Source organism: Saccostrea cucullata, unplaced genomic scaffold (genome assembly GCF_032062105.1).
Source record: "Saccostrea cucullata isolate Sc308-1 unplaced genomic scaffold, CSIRO_AGI_Scuc_v1 ctg5458, whole genome shotgun sequence".
In the NCBI taxonomy this organism is placed as follows: Eukaryota; Metazoa; Mollusca; class Bivalvia; order Ostreida; family Ostreidae; genus Saccostrea; species Saccostrea cuccullata.
Window position 1 is genome coordinate 29,964 of NW_026931566.1, and position 18,619 is coordinate 48,582.

An 18,619-nucleotide genomic window follows, 5' to 3' on the forward strand; every position below is an offset into this window, starting at 1 on the left:
TCTCTTTAAAATAGTCCTGATCTGAGGAGGCTTTGGTGAAAATATAATTATCAGAACAAAATAACAGACATCAAAATGGCCATAAAGAAAAGCTGAATGAATCGAATTTTTTTTTCTTGTTTTCAATATTAATCGAAACTTAAAATGAAGAATAATTTGTACAAAGCGTAATACGTTTTATAATATTTAAGTTCTGAGGACACGTTCCTCATGTAGATGTTTTGAATCTCTTGGTTTTATGTAGAAATTATTCCTATTTATCATTCTCCTCTGATTTCTACATTGTTTTAAAAATGTTTTTTAAATATAAGTACACCAAAAATGTGATACAAGCCATACAGATGATTATCCATAAGGATAATATGAGAAATATGACCCTTTTGTATCGTGTCCAAACGTCTGGTAAGGTACCCCTATTTTTTGTGAAGAAACTTGTTAAAGTACCTATACTTCAGTAACAAATTCTCAGGAAAGGTTAGACTTCCTCCCGATATACATTGCCACCGTTTGAATATTATTAAGGTTTTCTGCATGCACATCAGCAGATTGTATCTTTAAAGGGTCAATTTATAGTTGCACAGAAAATAAAGGAATTCAGCTGTCTATAAGCAGATTGATTGATGAATTTGTTTAACGTCCCTCTCTTATAGAGACGCCACCCTTTGCCGGTGTATAGCTGCAAATGACCTATACTCGGCACTCAGGACCATTGAGCAGTAATCTTTATCGTACCAGCACTTACTGTGACAAGGGACCTGGGTTTATACGGTCTCATCCGAAGTGTGTGTGTCCCAAAGTTAGATTCGACTCCTTACACTGCGACTTTAGAGCAGACGCTCTAACCACTACACCATAGGGACGACTCAATACGCAGGAGTGAGTACTGTTTTATAAAATAAGAGACACGTCTTCTTTAAGTAGACGAACGTTATTTCTTCAACAAAAGTAAAAATAATCAATACAAAATGAGCATTATAAATAAAATAAAATACAGTAAAATAAGTCTCAACTTTCAACACGACGACAATACTGTCAGTATAAGCAGAATATGGCGTACGAATCGAAGCATCAGAAATACATTCGAAATTCTACTGATCTCGACATGACCGCCCTCTGCCGTTGGAATCTTATATAAAGTCAGATATGGGCGCATGTAAATAAAAGTTACAACATAAATACATCTGCAACAAAATAGTGGCATTCAAAATTCTCGTGCTTTAAGGCACCATTATCTGTTTCGCCACGTGGAAGCGATTCGCGTGATGTAGATTGAAGAAGGGCACTTGGTGATGGTTGGAATCAAATTTTCCGGAAAGACACTGTGGCGACAATATCCTCCACTGTGTATGTCTGGAAGGAAACAAAAGTCGCTTAAGTAAATAATGAAATAACAATCACTCGACCATTATATTTATATCCAAATGGCAGTTGTTAATAATTGGTCTAATATAATTATCAGCCTCCCACGGGACGTTCATGTTTGAAGTTTATCTCTCTCTAAAAGAAAAATTAATTCTTTGCATTTTGTTGTAAGTCATCTGTATGATGTTTATTCTCTAGGGGCGCAATATTGGCTTCAGATAAAGCTTTTAATAAAAATATCTATTCTTATCACATCAAATTTGTTCCACTTATAAACATTAATTACGTTAGCAATTGAATGAATTACGGAGAAATGAAATGTTGAAATAATTACTTATCAAGTTAGACGTTTTCAACATTTTGTGTTTGAAAAAGGGTTCTGTGAGGATTATTTTGAATCCATGTTATTGCATTGCGGGGGAAAAGATGATCCAAGTTTAATAGCATAACTCAATATCTGTTGGAAAAAAATTAAATGCTGTAATATCTGCCACCGAAAACGAAGACGTATTGTCGTTTTTGGTACGTTATCGTATTTATTACTTTGAAGAAATATTTTAAACATTTCTGTTACACAAAGTTCTATTTAGAGCTGGCATGTTCATTAATTACCAGTTAACATCAATCATTTTACAAACGCAGACGAGACCAATCTTGTATCTGTGGTTTGTATCCGGCGAGGCAAGCATCACGGGTTTATAAACAAATCTTTCACCTCGTCGGAGAGGGCCTTAAGCTGACAATAAAATCACTGGATCTTACAGATACACGTGTTGTCTATTATATGATTTATTTGTACAAGAAATGTTATACCTATAGGGTTTGTTTATCGACCAAATACACGTTGCATAGGGAAACATGGATTTTTGGAATTCATAAAATTCGTCTGTGTTGTATATGTTTATCAGCGGGAAAACAGGTCATTGAAAATTTTGGATTTCAGAAAATTTCACTTTGCTTGAATTATTTTTTTTAAAGTGTGGCAGTATTTTATATAAGAATTTAGTATATTTCAAACAGGGAAAAATAATAATTCAAAGCCCCGAGAGCAAAAATAATTAAGTAAGTATAATTTTGATCCCTCCCTCACTTTTACAAAAGAGATATATAGTGGAAAAGTGAGACTGAGATCAACAACAGCCCCATGGGCTACAAAGCTCACATGAGTAATTTCCCCCTGCTGTTCTTAACTAGATATTTTCTTCTTATTATATCTATTGTGGCCCCATCCTACCCCCGATGGTGATGATTTGATCACTTTAATGATTCTTGAGAAGTTAAAGAATTGAAAAGCTCACAAACGGATGGACGGAGGTAGAAAACGATAAATTAGAAAAGCTCACTTGAGTGAGGTTAGATAGAAATGAGCTCGATCTTATCTTATTTTTAAGACCTAGAATATGAAATTCTAAGAGTGTACTCATAAGGTCAGGGGTCGCCAAAAGTTTTCTTCATGAATCTCTGTATTATTATTTTTTTCTGATACATGTATAGAAATAGTCCCTCTGACAGACATACAGACGGATAGATGGGTGACCAGAAAAGCTTTCAGCTAATGTGAGCTAAAAAGAGCAGGATATTTTCTATGTTTTATGACCCCAGAACCTAGAATTATTCTTAGAATTATTCTATGAGTGTACTCAAAATGTCATTCTAGGGGTCGAATGTTTTCTATTTTAACCTCTAAAATTTAGTTTTTTTCGGGAGGGGGGCATGTAAATATAGTCTTTTTGCCATAAATGTACAAATCTATGTATTGAATAAGAAAATTGAACTTATCCTTGACTCTGCATAAATGAAGTGACTTTATTTTGATAATAAAACCAATTATATCAGATTGTTCCATTTTAATGACGTCACAGTGTAGTCTATACAAGTATAATAACCTGAGTTAGCGTGTCTCCCTCTACTTCCCGTGTGAGTGTGTTCGCTTTTCCCTTCTCGTCCGCCGGCTCGTTGTTTATCCGTATCTTGCCGTCACTGAACGTCATGGTGGACTGACAAAAAAGATTTACCAGATGTCAAACAAATTACTTTTTAACGCTTGGCTGAGATCTGAAATCATATTCGTCCGAACCTCAATCGTATATGGCGCGATATAAATTGGTTGCGGGCATTGCAAAATTATTGTTAATAACACAAACGCTATTCAGGAGGTTTGCATCTGAAACAACTCAATGTGTAACAAAACTTTTCCTAATCATGACCAATCTACACTAAAATGACCATTCTACCCTAAAATGAACTACTTTTCCATGTAATGAAAAAAAAATGTTTTACTTTGTATATCACATAATCAGCACAGGAAACTTAATATTTTCCATTGATGCTAATTACATGAATTACCCGTAGGTGAAATCAATAAAAAACAAAGCAAAAGTTAATACAAATTACAATGCCTGTGATTTTCATGTTTTATATCTGATCGCGTTTGTTCTATTTCATTTGTAGATCCGGATATTGCCTTGACCTCCAGTTCAAGTACTAGACTGTACCTTGTACTTCCGATCGTGTTCGACTATGTCTGTTTCCTCTCCGAGCTTGTGTCGGGAATGAAGGTCCTTGATAGGAGTTTTCCTCGTCACGACTACCTCCTCTCCTTGAACTTCTATAACCATCGTGGGTTTCATTGCGGAGGCCATTTTCTTCATTAGAAAACCAACTCCTAAAATGGCAATGAAATCGGTCAATTCACGATAAATACCGAAAACAAAACTATGTAAAAGGTAAGCTTATCCTAAATATTATAATACAGTCTGCTCTCCTTAATACCCCCTCTCTTATGCATTTATTTATTTTTTAATCCTCTGTCATGATCTTTATTTTGTCCCCGTAATCGAAGATTTGGTGTATTTAGTTTTTGCCCTGTCCGTCCCTCTGTCTGTTAAAATTTTTTTCTTGCTTATAACATTTGACTGGGTGGGGCTATGTCTTTCACATTTCATTGGTGTTCCTTGTGACAAGACTTCTTCTTTGGGTGCAACCATTTGACCTCTAGACCTTGAAGTCTGATCCACATTTACACCCCCCACCCAAATAAAAAAAAAAACTGAATAAAAAACATTAACCTTGGCCATAATTTTTGAACAGTTGGCCCCAGGTCTTTCATGCTTCACATGTGTATTCAATATGACAAGACCTTTCAGTTCGTGTAAATATGTTTTATCTCTTGACCTTGACCTTAGAGTTTGACCCACTTGTTATTTAACCTTTGTTATAACTTTTGAACAGTTGGTACTAGGGCTGTCATGTTTCACAGGTGTATTTCTGAAAAGACCTTCTTCTTGATACCGACAATTTTAACCTTTTGGCCTTGGAGTATGACCTTGCATTTGAGAAACTTCAACCCTCGCCATAAGCTACCATTTAGGCGCATCAGTGTTTCACAAACAAATATTGTTTTGTTGACCACGCAGCTTGTATTTAATGCATATAGAAGTAACTTGTTACTGTACCAAATAAACCAATATTTTAGTTAGAGTGAATAAACTTAAAGTGAAACCGTTGCCGATAGCGATGGTAAAAGCCACTGAGGGTAGAAATATTCTAGGAAATGGAGTTATGTGCTGTTGACATATACTTGGGTAGACGTGATGGGCCTGGTGAACAACTTGTGGGTAGATTAATGTATTTACTGACATGCAGATAAGACATCAAAGGCTTTTAAAGTTCATCTGACCCTTATCGACTGTCAGGGCTACCAAGGTATTTCAGGTGGCATTATGAACCAGAAAAAATTTTTTTAACTGTAAAGTAATTTCACAAGTAACAGAAAATGACTGGGGTAAAGGAAATAATCTACAGTGATTACTGTTAACCAACTTTTATTCGAGGCAACATTACTTTGCTAATTACCGGGGGGTAAACTATTTCGCGACGATTAATTTTGGCGAGCAAGCCTTTTTTAGACCTGTTGTTAATAGACACAGAGACTTTAAAGAGCGGCTTAGTGTGCGAGAAATTAATATTCGCAATGATGAGGTTCCTGCAAACATCGCAAAAATTTCTGGCATGCGAAAAGAACTTGGTATACAGTATATTTTAACAGTAAAAGAGTGTGCTTGGAGAAAAGTATATCTAGGGAAGGAAAAAATGATAATAAGAGTATCTGTAGCAGAGACAGTGTCTGTATCCAAGAAATATCGCCGATTCAGAGATTTTGTGGCAGGGAAATCTCGCAAAAAGAGAAAAATATGTAGTAAGGAACACCCCCCCCCCCACTAAAAAATCTGAAGCCGGAAAATATCGCCAAAAAGGGTATTTGTAGCAAGTATCGCTTAAATGAGTACCCAGAGCAGTGCCAAAAAGTTACTTTTGAAGGAAAATATCGCCTTAAAGTGTACCAGTCCTTTAACGGAATGTATTGCTTAAAAAACTAACTGTAACAGTAAGTATAACCCAGAAGAGTGCTTGTAGGTTTATATCAGGGGAATGAATTACCCAGAAGAGTGCCTGTAGGTTTATATCAGCAGAATGAATTACCAAGAAGAGTGCTTGTAGGTTATATAAGCAGAATGAATTACCAAATGAGTGTGTAGGTTATATAGCAGAATGAATTACCAAGAAGTGTGTTGTAGGTTATATAAGCAGAAAAAATTGTCTTAAAGAGTGCTTATAGGTTATATCAGCAGAATGAATTACCAAGAAGAGTGCTTGTAGGTTATATAAGCAGAATGAATTACCAAGAAGAGTGCTTGTAGGTTATATCAGCAGAATGAATTACCAAGAAGAGTGCTTGTAGGTTATATAAGCAGAATGAATTACCAAGAAGAGTGCTTGTAGGTTATATCAGCAGAATTAATTACCAAGAAGAGTGCTTGTAGGTTATATCAGCAGAATGAATTACCAAGAAGAGTGCTTGTAGGTTATATAAGCAGAATGAATTACCAAGAAGAGTGCTTGTAGGTTATATCAGCAGAATGAATTACCAAAATCCCCACTTGAGTAAAGGAGGACTGAGCAGCTGATGATGGATATTTGACAAAGGTCCCTCCGTAAGAATGCTGCCACTGCTTAAATCTGTATACGTTCTGTTGGAATAAGTATCTGTTTGTCTGTTTGTGATCCCTGTTCAGGTTTATGTATTAGTTCCACTTTTTACATCGTCTGTCTGTCTGTCTGTAAGTGATCATTGATCAGGTTTAATTGTAAGGTCCACAGAATTTATTGTCTGTGTGTTCGTATTGATAAGGTTTGTGATTTATGTCTCCTGGTTGCATTGCCTATTTACCTTTCAATTATCACTGAGAAGATTTGTTTACAAAATTCTACCGCTCACAATGTCTGTCTGTCTGTCAATGATCATAAATCAGGTTTGAGTATAATCATTATTGATTTCTTTGTCCGTTTGTCTGCTAATGATCACTGATTAGTATTCCTGTATAAGTCCCACAGATTACACCGCCTTTCCGCCTGTCTGTCTGTCAGTGGATTGTTTTCTAACCGCTAACGACATCCCCGTCTTCTGATGCATGTTCAGTCCTGGTACGTTTAATTCACTACGAATGCTTGAAATTTTATTTTTAGATTGTTCCCACCACAAATGACAAATATGTGCTCGACCTTTCTTGAAACAGGCATTGCTTTTGTTGACAAATTGTTTTGTCTAACAATTAACACTCTCCTGTGCCCTCTATTTACCTAAAGTTGACAAGTATATTCAGCATGATGATTAATCCGCTGCCACCGATGGGCCCCAGAAGCATTATGTTTCTGAAGTATATGTGTTTTAAATGTGGTACTCATTGAAATATGACAACATGCTGAGAGGTCCCGAGTAAAAATAAATTATGTGTTTGGTAATGACAGGTTGTTGCAGTAAATATAAAATAGTCTCGTTAGTTTGATGTGAAATATACAGTACGCGTCGCTAATTGTCAATTTTATTTCTTTAAAAGTAAACAGACACCTCGAAGTTCAATGTACTGTTTGTACAAGGCGCTCCAGACAGATAAAATCAATAATTTCTTTATACTTTATGTTTATTGTACGAAAACAAGGTGTGTAACTGTTTTAAAAGATATAAAATATTGTGTTCCCCAGGGGATGAGTTGTTTTTATCGAAACATTTAAATTCCTTTGAAAGTTTTTAATATACCTAATATGTAACAAATTCTTAACTCTCTAGTCATGCATGCATGTAAAGCATATATATATGTAAATTAACTAAAATGTAAATATTATTTATATGCAACACAAACTCTTAACTCTCTAGCTGTGCAATAAACTTTTGTAATTCAAAAGGTAATTTATTTTTCGATATATATGCAGTCAAGAACTTTGATCCTTTAATTTATATAAAAAAGGTGAGAAATAAATTCAGAAAGTCGTTACGTACGCTTTCGACTCAGACAACAATCTATTTTCACTCTCCCCCGGCACGTTAATTTTCCCTGACCTGTTACATCGCTTCCCCATTACCGTCTACAAAAGAGATTTTTTATGAAACATGCTTTCTTTTTCCTAAAGTTAGAGATGATTAAGACATGAAACGTGCGTCAGAAATAATTATGCTATAACGGAAGTTCTATTTTGTTTTATTTTCGTGCCGTTAATTAGAGCAATTAATTATGACAGCCTTCAGAATAAACATGAAGTGGTTTTATCGATGTAAATTTTATCAAAGATTTGAAGGAAATAAAAAATTCTTTAGAAATTTATATTGCCACCTAAAGAGAAATAATTAATTTTTGACAGTTTTTCTATTTTCAAAAGACACGAGAGATAGAAAGGGAGAGAAAAAGAAAGAAAGTATGAAAATTATTAAGAGTTTCGAACAAAAAGTAAAAATATTCAAATTACAAAAAATCAAATTATTAATTTGGTACTGAAAAATTAAATTTCTTTTCTTACCCATCGCTTCAAGATATTTAGCGATATTTTCCTCCGATTCCATTTTCCATGTTCCTCCAAATTTCTCGCTAAGTTCCTGGAGGGACATATTTTTCACGAAACTATTCCTACCTTAGAAAACAAGGGTTAAACTAATACACGAAACAATGCGGTCAGTTCGTCGTCTGGCATGCGCGCCGTCTGTAGGACAGTCTGTGCTTCCGTTGTAACTCGCACCTGTTCACTGACAGACCGTGCGTCTCACGTAATCCAATGCTCAACAGAATGGCGAAGGATCACTCGCTGCCATTTATACCGGCTACAGCACAGAATTTGTCTTCGATAATCGTGTTGACATAACTGCTAGTTTTCTCATCAATGAAATTCTCAAAGCTCCAGGTAAAATACCTGTAAGGTTACGACAGGTAACGTGTACTTCATTTACACCGACAATCAGTCGACGATTGTCGTTAATAAAATGTGATTTATGTTCTTTAAATAAACTTTTTTCTACACGAGGAATGATTAAATCTTCTTAAATTAAAAATAAGATATTGTTAAATTAAAAACAAATAAACTGTTTCAGGTTAAGATGAAGGTTTCATTGAAAAATTTTCACCCCGAAGCCGGAGAACCATTGTCAGCCAAGGATGAAAATGATATTTGAATTGTGAACATTTTCAATTTTTTACCCTCAACTCGATGCAGTATTCGTTATATTAAGGCCGGTTTACACTATGCATCTTGACACATGCATCTAAACTCATGCTTCAATTTTGCCTCATGCATCTTTGCATGCATTTTTTACCCTCAACTCGATGCAGTATTCGTTATATTATACTGAATGTTTATAAATATATATATGCCAATCGCACCCTAAAAAATTGCACGCAGTCATTCCTATATGGGAATATTACCCGTGATATCTTCTCTCAGGGGGGAAGAGAGTTTTCGACAAATCCTATTTAAGTAATTTGAATTACAATTCCAATCGTAATTGTATTCATTGATTTCCTGTTGTTTGATTAGACGAGAACAAAGTCAAGAAAAAGTTTATACATCGATAAATTCCTTCAGTCAGAACTATTTTCCTGACCTACTTTTTATTGAAAAAATATTGAAACAAATCGTTACTTCTAGTCTGTTTTAGGTAAAAGATAACGGAAGCTTAAATAAAACCAAAATTTGCGATATACAGGACTGAGACTGGAATATTATGCTCATGTCACTGTGCGATCACGGGTATGAATTTTAAATTCATCGTCATAGCAAATCACCGTGGTAGTTCTCTGTAGCGCTTATAAGAATGAGAAATGTACCCCAGACTCTTGTCTTATTACCATTCCATTCATATTTCTACAACCTACATTCTATCCCGTATTCGAACAAGTCAATTAAGGAATCACTGTCTAGTTAGGAGGGTATGCAAGGGCATCAACAAAAGTGGGAAACATGGGATAATTTGCATAACGGGCGAAGCCCGTTATGCTCAAATTATCCAATGTTTCCCACTATTGTTGATGTCCCTGGCATACCCTCCTAACTAGACAGTGATACCTTATATTTTTTATTTTTACTTGAAATAACAGTCTAAAAATAAATCGAAATACCGTCTAATTTAGTAGATTTGAAATGTACGAGGCATTCCATGTTATTTTCCATTGCCCCGCCCCATGACGTCAAATTTTACTATAAAAAAGATATACTGCTGTCAAATATCAACATTTTTTATTATGATCAAAGCAATCTTGCTAACATTAATTATATATGTGACCTAGATTAAGGTCGTCGGAAGCACGAACACATGTATAGGTTCTAGGTCACTTCTCCGCCGCCATATTGAATGCAATGTTGCAGTTGATGAAACGGGAGTTGGTCAGCATGGTCAAGAAACAGAACTGTGTGTGTTTAATTAAGAAATAAACAACAATGTTAAAAAGTTCTCTGGGAAATGAACTTTTAGTTGGTCACGTGATCAAATGCTTTGAAGCCCGAAGGGCTTCTCAGTAGATTTGATCACGTACCAACTAAAAGTTCGTTTCCCAGCTAGTGAACTTTTTAACATTGTTGTTTATTACTTATATTTACATTTGAAACGAATACATTTCGAGTTAAATTGTATTTATTACACGGGCCAACGTATTGCTATGCAATGACGCGCAATGACCTAGAAGTTGGTTGGTCAAAATATCATATCGCTCTGTGATCCGGTTGCGCTATTACCTCTGACCCCCAAATGAAATTCAAACAGAATTGAACGTATTTTTTCTTCAATAGGTTCATCTAAGAAAGATATTTGCAAATGTAAATATATAACAGAGGACGTTGAATTGTGTAAGAAGTTGGATGGTAGTGACTGAGGGACGATGTCTGTATCGGATGATGGAGTATAGATCTATGTGGCAATGCCGATTTCTCCACGTGGTTCAGATGGGCTGTTTACCATGTTTACGGAAATGAAGTTCTCGATCTCGCGAGGCCCCGGTGATAATGGACAGCGTTGCGCTAGTGACTTGCTTTTGATTTGAAGAGAATTCATTATCTATTTTGTTTGTAGAAAGATATATCATAATCGAAATACTTAGTAAACAATTAAACAAAACATCTTTTTCTTCTGCAGTGTATTTATACGCCACTCGTATACATGCAGGATTGACATTTGACCTTTCAGTAGTATTTCAATAGAGAAATTAACATGCCACAGGAATCACAATGAAATTAACAACATTTACTTTTGTAGTGTTTATCATAGGGAAAACAATTGGAAATGGAAATATAGCAGAATAAGTGTCGGTCTGTTACTTTCGTTTTAGAGCGTTTGCCGTTAATGCTAACATGGTCAAGGACGAATTCCTCTGACGTCTATATGTATTTACAATATATTTGTTGACTTAACACTATTCGAAGGAAATTTATATTTTTTTAATTGAATGTTTTGACAATTTAAGTTAAACTTCCGGTATATCAATATTATTATCAATCACTAGAACGTTTCATAAATTTCATCGTCGTATTATTTTCATCGTAAAGGATTCCTACGCCGTACAGAAATAATGGATTGTATAAAGGCTGCAAAGAGAAAATTTTTTAAACTTCATTATTAGAAGTATAAGAATTTAACGCTCTTTTTTGCACTTTTATTTAGTTTGTGAGCACAGAAGCACCAATTTACATAGCTGCAGAACAGTAGATCTCAGAAAAAACTATATATTGATAGACCGGATAGCTACATAGCACCCATTGAAAAAAAAAAACTGTACATATATTTATTGCGCACAAAAAGTGCGCTGCTTTTCTATTTATTTCTCTATGTTTTTAAAACTATCATTTCAAAATATTACTAACCATGTGTTTCTAACATATTCTTTCACAACAAAACATTCCTTATAATTGTTTTTAATAGCCTCCTGGTCCTGAAATTGAGATCATCGAAAATTTCGCCTATTTGTACTGCCATTTTGGTTTGCAAGATAATTCGGTCCAACGCGCTTCATACAGATGTAAACTACAAAAGTAGTTGATAGAGGAGTGAGGTCTTTATTGAAATCTAGCTTTTTTTGCAATTGGGGTAAGAATTTAGAAGAATTAATCCAGAAACAGCGCACTTTTTTTTGTGCGCAATAAATATACAGTTTTTTTTTTCAATGGGTGGCACTGTAGCTCTCCGGTCTTTCAATATAAATTTTGTCGGAGAGCTAGAGTTCTGCAGCTACAGTTTACAAATAGATAAATTCTGGAAAAAAGAATGGTTAAATCTATAATAAAAATAGCTCATTTTTATGGGAGACTTAAGCTTAAAATATATATATTAATTTGTTTTCGGACCTGTGATGCTTACATTTTCCTCGTTATGAACATATTGACATAATAATCTGTTATTCCTGTAGGTTTCAGTGTATCGCTATTAATTTGATCCTGCTCAAGGCATTTCATTGGTAATGTTATACTTCTAAAATCAAGATTCTTTATTTGCCAGGGATTCGCGTATCAGGGTAATTTACGAGGTTTAGATCTCAGACATTTTCACTATCGATGTTTATGATGTGGTCATATTTCTCTTTGTTTCAAAATTTAAGACATTAACTCCCAGCATTATTATGTTCTAAAATAAAGGAACGAAAGCATGATATTTGGCGAATAAAATAAACAATTGCATCTCTTGAATAACATCAATAATAAGATTTTGTGATTATACATGATAAAAATCTGACACTCACTTCTCTCCTAATACAATACCTTGCGGTGGTTTTTTATGACTTTTTTTCTAAATATATACTTACAACTGTTGTATAGATATTGAACATATCTTCCCAAGCCCCGCGCGCGCGCGCGCGCGCGCGCGCGCGCGCGCGCCCCCCCCCCCCCCCCCCCGGTTCCGATGCCTATGAGATTTAAGTTTGTTCAAATCCCCTGAGGGTCGGATGGGGTCCCAAATGGATGTTCAAAGTTAAAATAGTAATGATATGATAAGGCGTTCATATGTTGATACAATATGCCATAAATAATGGCATCCTATCCACATTTATATGGAGGATCACAATTGCTTTATTTGCTTGTTCCTTCTTTCTTTCTAAATGTTCATACCCCAGCCAATCTCTCTATCCCCCTCTCTCTCTGTGAGTATGTGTGTGGTAACAAATCTCGAGAACGAAATACACAGGAGCATAATAAGTGTGCATAAATATTGTTTTGCATTTCATATGCTTATGAATCTCGAAAAAAAATTACCGTCTATCATTTAATAAAATCTAACTAGATTTTTTTTTTAAATATCTAAATCCTACTGACAATTTATATAATAGACTGTGTTTGTGAACTTTGTTTGAGAATTTTTTACTCATTAAAATCATCCTTCTATTTTAATTCATCTACTAGTATTCGGAAGAAAATTTTGCGGAAAATTTGTGACCGCGTTTACGTTGCACAAATAAACAATTGTCACGAATATCTTAGAATATAAATATCTAGAAGAATCAAGTATGTTAATTGATTTATTCAAGGGAAAGACATACTTTTTTTCTTATTGTCTGATAAAAAATGAACAATGGGGAAATGAGATATAATAAAAAATAAATAAAGATTAAAAAAGCGAAAAACATACACAAACTTACTAACTACTTTGATATGTTGCACTTGTATAACTTTAAAAGTTTTTTTTTTATAAGGTATTGATATGAAATCATAGCAAGGTGCAGGTTGAGTGTAATGTCTAGTCTAGGAGGAATAACTCGATCATGATTCTCTATCACATTATCAATTTTTTCTCTTAAAAATTCTCATTCATATTCAGAACATATCTTCATTATGTTAAAAACCAGGAGTTGGGAAATAAACGTAAAACTGGGAAGTGTCTTGAATAGAAAATCATGGACCTAATCGATAAGAGTGTAAAGTAAAAGAGTTTTAAAAGCCCGGGTCGATATGTGAGCTTTAATCCAAGCAGGACTTATCGCCAGGAGAGTTATCTTTCTTTGTTTTGTTGATTTGGCTATGCGTCATAATACGTACGGTAAACACGGACAGCGATAGTTAGAATAATCTAACTGTGTCTCGGTACAAGCCCTCACCACAGTTAGAATACCACCCATGTACTCGTAATGTAGCAAAAAATTGCAGAATCGCAACGAAACGATTTTGAAGGATACAAACGGATTTGCACAGAAAATAACTCATAAATTAATCAAAACAAACCTTTTTGAGATTGCTTATGCCTTTTATCCCAAAAAATAATCCATATAATTACGAAAATCCAATTAATTTTCTCAACGTTTTTCTCGCGATTCAAATTACCTGCCATGTTTACATTCGGAACTCTCTAGATTGTTCCTAGTAAATGCATTATGCGAGTTATCGCCCGTGTTTCTCTTTGCTACATTACGAATACACGGAACGAATTCTATCGTTAAACCGGGTCCGTAGGACAAAATCATTTTAACGATAGAACATTCTATCTAGGACAGCGAAAGTGATGATCGATAGGTGGTCAGTTGGAACATTTTCGTGGTCAAAAGTAGAAATGACTGAGTGCATAAGGCTATTTTATCCTGTAGTATTTGATGAATATTCATCCGAAAGAAACACAGACGTTTCACATGTTCATACTGTGTTTACAAACATTTTGACTATTTTAATACCTGGATTTTTGGAGGTGTTATTTATAGCACCAGGCATGGCTGGCTCCCCTAAGTGTGATCCAGAGCATTTTATCACGTACGTATGAACTTCTTAAATATATTTATTATCTAATTAATGCTTAGTATGTTTTTTCTAAAAAATAACGTTCATTTTTTTATCTTTTATTTGCACAGTGAAGCACAAGTACGGGAAATATCGAAGTCAGTCTTTATGGGACTTTGTCGAGTAGTTGGAACTACACAAGTTATTACCATGAGGAGGGATATGATGGACGTCTTTGAGATGGTGTACAATCATTTAAGAACTAGAAAAAAGCCGTTTATCCGTTATAGTGGAAGCGAAAGCGAGGGGTTTAGGTTGAAGGGATCAGACATGGATACCATGTTTTGGCCTGGTGATCATACTGTCGTCTGGAATTTAAGTCAGTCTCAATATTACCATAGACGAACCGTTCTTCTCGCAGACTGTACAGATAGTCCACCGGGGTATGCTTTACTCCAGTTATTGACTCCCACAGTCGAGAAGAAAATAGAATCATCATTGCTGAGAATAAACAACGAAAGGTACTTGTCTAGTTCTAAATACAGAGTAAATATGTGTTCAGAGGTGGTTCCGAATTCAACACAGCACGGGCCTTGTGGCAGTGGTAAAAGATTTGGAATAGAAATTGACTGCGCCCATTGTTTCGGTTGTATTTTTTGGCCCCCATCTGCTTCATTGTGGATAAACAGATGTCATTCATGGCCTCCGCCTCATATAATTCATGACATTGTTAGCCAGGGATGTCATTTCGCAGCAATTGGACACAAATTAGGAAATCATGAACATAATGAATGGAGAATTTCTTTTTCTCTTGCCGAAAGAAAACTTGTGTATTCGATGAATCACTGTCAATTTCTAACTTATGGGTTGCTTAAACTTTTCTTAAAAGAAGTCATTAACAGAGGATTAAGTGATGAGGAAAAGTTGTTGTGTTCCTATCACATAAAGACAGCGGTTTTCTGGACGATTCAGCAAAATACAATACCTTACTGGTGTCCACAAAATCTCCTGGAGTGTTTTTTGTTATGCTTTAAATTCATCCTGAAATGGGTATATGAAGGAGTTTGTCCAAACTTTTTCATTCCGCAAAACAACATGTTTCTAGGAAAGATCCAAGGTTCTGCACAGTTTTATTTATTTAATGCATTATATGCATTGTACGATCAGGGATACGCATGCCTGCTACATTGTGCCTCCATTAAGTCAAATTTCTTGAATGTGCTTTACAATCCAAGTGTCTTCATTCGTACAGATCAGCGGAGCCTCATCTCCGAGACTGAGTTTGATTGTCAGATTTCTGGAGAGATGTATAATTTAGACTCGATTATCATTACAGACCCAAAGATATGTATGAAGTACATGCGTCTTGTAGAACAATTGCTTCACTTACCCTTAACAAAATATCACTTCCTAATGTTACAAAAACTAACGGCCTCCGTTCTTCAAAGAACTGCCTTTATATTGCACAACACGTTCTCTACAAGGGACAACAAACAGAAATATATTATTAACAAATTGTCTCGTCAAATGTTGAAATTGGCAGCACAGATTGGATGTACGTCGGACCTGTTGTACATTGCATTGTTTTATTACAAAACCAAGAGATATGTTGAAGCTTTGGCGGTGTTGCGAATGACAAAGACTAAATTTTCTCAGCCATATCTAGCGTACACGTACGCCGAGTCTGACAGGTATGAGGAAGCTGTAGGGGGACAATCCTGGTCCAAAAAGTTCAGAAGGTGTGTGGCACAAAACATTAAACTGTATAATGGCATATCGTACATCTATGAACTCAACAAAGAACAAGATACAAGTCACGGGAGCTCTCAGATGAGACACCCCTTCTTGATCATTCCACCGTTTGTATTTTTACAGATGCTGGAGGTCTTGTGCTGTCGGCCTGTTGATGCCTTCAGCACAAAGCAAGCGTTAGAAGAGTTACATTCCTTACTTTGTAAGAATGATCCATTGGCCGTACCTGTGATGTTTAGGGATATATCCTGGCAGATCCTTGGTATATGTCAACAGGAGACAGGGAATTACCAGGAAGCCCTGAATTCATTCCAGCAATCCATTAAGGAGTATCCATATCATGGGATCCGACAACCCACGTGTGAGAGAATTCTGAAACTCTTGCCATACACATTACGGCCAGGAGACCAATTATAGCGATGTATTCAATGACAATTTAATGTGTGTTAGAAGACTTTGTTTAGTTCTGATAGTATAGTAATGTTTAAAATAATTAAAACTTATATCAGTATGTTAGCAATGGTTTGTAATCCTCTATAAACATCTCAACTGAGACACACATGGAATATCGTCCAGTTTCTAATGAATTTTTAAACCCCATTATTGCAAATGAAAATTGAAGTGGATCGAGCTTATTAGGCATTAGTAAGAGCAGTCTTTAAATTTGCAAATCTCATGTGTTAAACTGCTATACCAATATTGTACGAGGGCTAATCAAAAAGATCGCGATCTATCTCTTTATTTACAAAACCACTATTCAGGTCAGAGTAAATATGGCACAAATATAGTCATAAAGATGTCCTATAAATAGCAGATGCTACGTAACGTTTGTTTCATTTTTGTGACATCACAATGTAAAAATGACGTCAATACGTAGATGACTTCTGACACGAAATGGATGACTCATTCGTACTAAAGCAACGAAAGGCTGCAATGATGTAATGTATATCTTGGAAATTCCTTTGCAGTAGCATATGATTTGTACAGGTTTATGAACTCAAAAGATTTGCCAGAGGTTAAATCATTAATTGGATTGATTGGTTTAGTGATGGAAGGTATCAAATTCCTAAAATAGCGTTTCCTTTTAACATGTCAGTTTTGATAAAAAGAAGGGGTCCATACTTTATCCACAATGAAAAGAATCACGTACCCAAGAAAGAGCAGTCGGGTAATAATGGTCACCATGCTCATTCTGTGAAAAGACATCCAAATCCACCTATCCTGTTGCCAAGATGTGGTAGTTTATGACGAATAGACTATTCTTGTTTTATGAGATAACTGAAACAGGTAAGAAATATATTAGTAAACTCTTTTAGCTTCTATGACAGAACGCTACGGAGCATAATTTGACGGCCTGGATCTTGTTACTGGGGCGTGGACATAACGGTGGCAGATATACATTAAAAATTGGAGTACTTAAAAAATAATAAACACAAACATCTAATTTTATTTCTTGTATGTAAATAATTCAGTTAGTTTGCTTTTAACTTTTGATCACCCTCGATCGTATCTTTACATGGTGGCTAGAAAAATAATCTGCACTTTTCAAAATGGAGCTGAAGTAAAATATCATATGCTGAATTTCTTTTAAAAAGGCGTGAAAAGTCGACTTTCTTCTAGAAGTTGGATGATCTTTCAGCCTGATTACATATTGCCTTTATCCTTTGATGAATACAACCCCAAGAAGCAGAAAAGAATCTCAAATTATACGAGCAACCGACGCAAAGACGTTTTTATGTTTCAAATATTTACTTGCTTTTGGAATAATATGAAATTGTTATTCCGTGAAAACCATTGTTGACTAGTGTATTTTTAGGGGATAAGGCCGGAATTAAAAATATCTTTGTTTCCCCTAACCCGACCCTAAATTCTCAAGTTGGGTCGGTAGGTAGGTAAACAATTTTATTTTCTGACAGCAGCTTTAAAAATACATTCTAAAATTTAATGGAAAATTACCTTTATAAATGAGAAAAGTACAAAAGAAAGCGATTTGTGAACAAAATGCTAAGTATCGTACAGATGCCGTTTAAAAGCAAAATTCATGATTAATTAATTCACAACTGTTATTTAGTTGAACTTGTAAAATATCTCACGCCATTACATTTATATAAATTGAATAAAATAGACAAGATTCTCAAAAACGCAAAGACCAGACATACGAGTATATGTTTTCAAACCTTCCATCAGCCTTCAGAGCTTATAGACGATCAATGTTCTTTTTGAGGGCCATGAGATTTGCAGTGGTTCTGGAGCATTTTGCTTTAGAGTTAAGAAGTGGATGATTTTAAATCGCAGGATCCAATCCCAATGAGTAACGTTGAAAACAGTCCTTGAAAGAGGACCATAAAATCTTATGTCCAGTGTCGCAGAAGATGCTAGCTCAAAAAAGATCCCCCGCTGCTTAATGGCAAAATAGTGCTGAGTACATCTAAATTTGGAGCAATGGGGAAATGTTTAAATGCCGTCCTATAACAAATCTAGAAGGGATTAAAAGCAA

At 35.2% G+C, this 18,619-nt stretch overlaps 2 protein-coding genes across 2 annotated transcripts; one reads left to right on the forward strand and one right to left on the reverse strand.

Moving 5' to 3' along the window:
* Positions 1–913: 913 nt before the first annotated feature.
* Positions 914–8,534, reverse strand: LOC134232972 (fatty acid-binding protein, heart-like). The gene is made up of 4 exons (XM_062714964.1): positions 8,215–8,534; positions 3,858–4,027; positions 3,249–3,359; positions 914–1,350 (listed from the first exon to the last, which is right to left on the reverse strand). Exons 1-4 carry the CDS (start codon positions 8,300–8,302, stop codon positions 1,300–1,302), a joined length of 420 nt encoding a protein of 139 aa, XP_062570948.1. The 5' UTR covers positions 8,303–8,534; the 3' UTR covers positions 914–1,299.
* Positions 8,535–14,153: 5,619 nt separating this feature from the next.
* Positions 14,154–17,496, forward strand: LOC134232969 (uncharacterized). The gene is made up of 2 exons (XM_062714961.1): positions 14,154–14,403; positions 14,502–17,496. The coding sequence occupies exons 1-2, from the start codon at positions 14,162–14,164 to the stop codon at positions 16,537–16,539; spliced, it is 2,280 nt and encodes a 759-aa protein (XP_062570945.1). The 5' UTR covers positions 14,154–14,161; the 3' UTR covers positions 16,540–17,496.
* Positions 17,497–18,619: the final 1,123 nt, after the last annotated feature.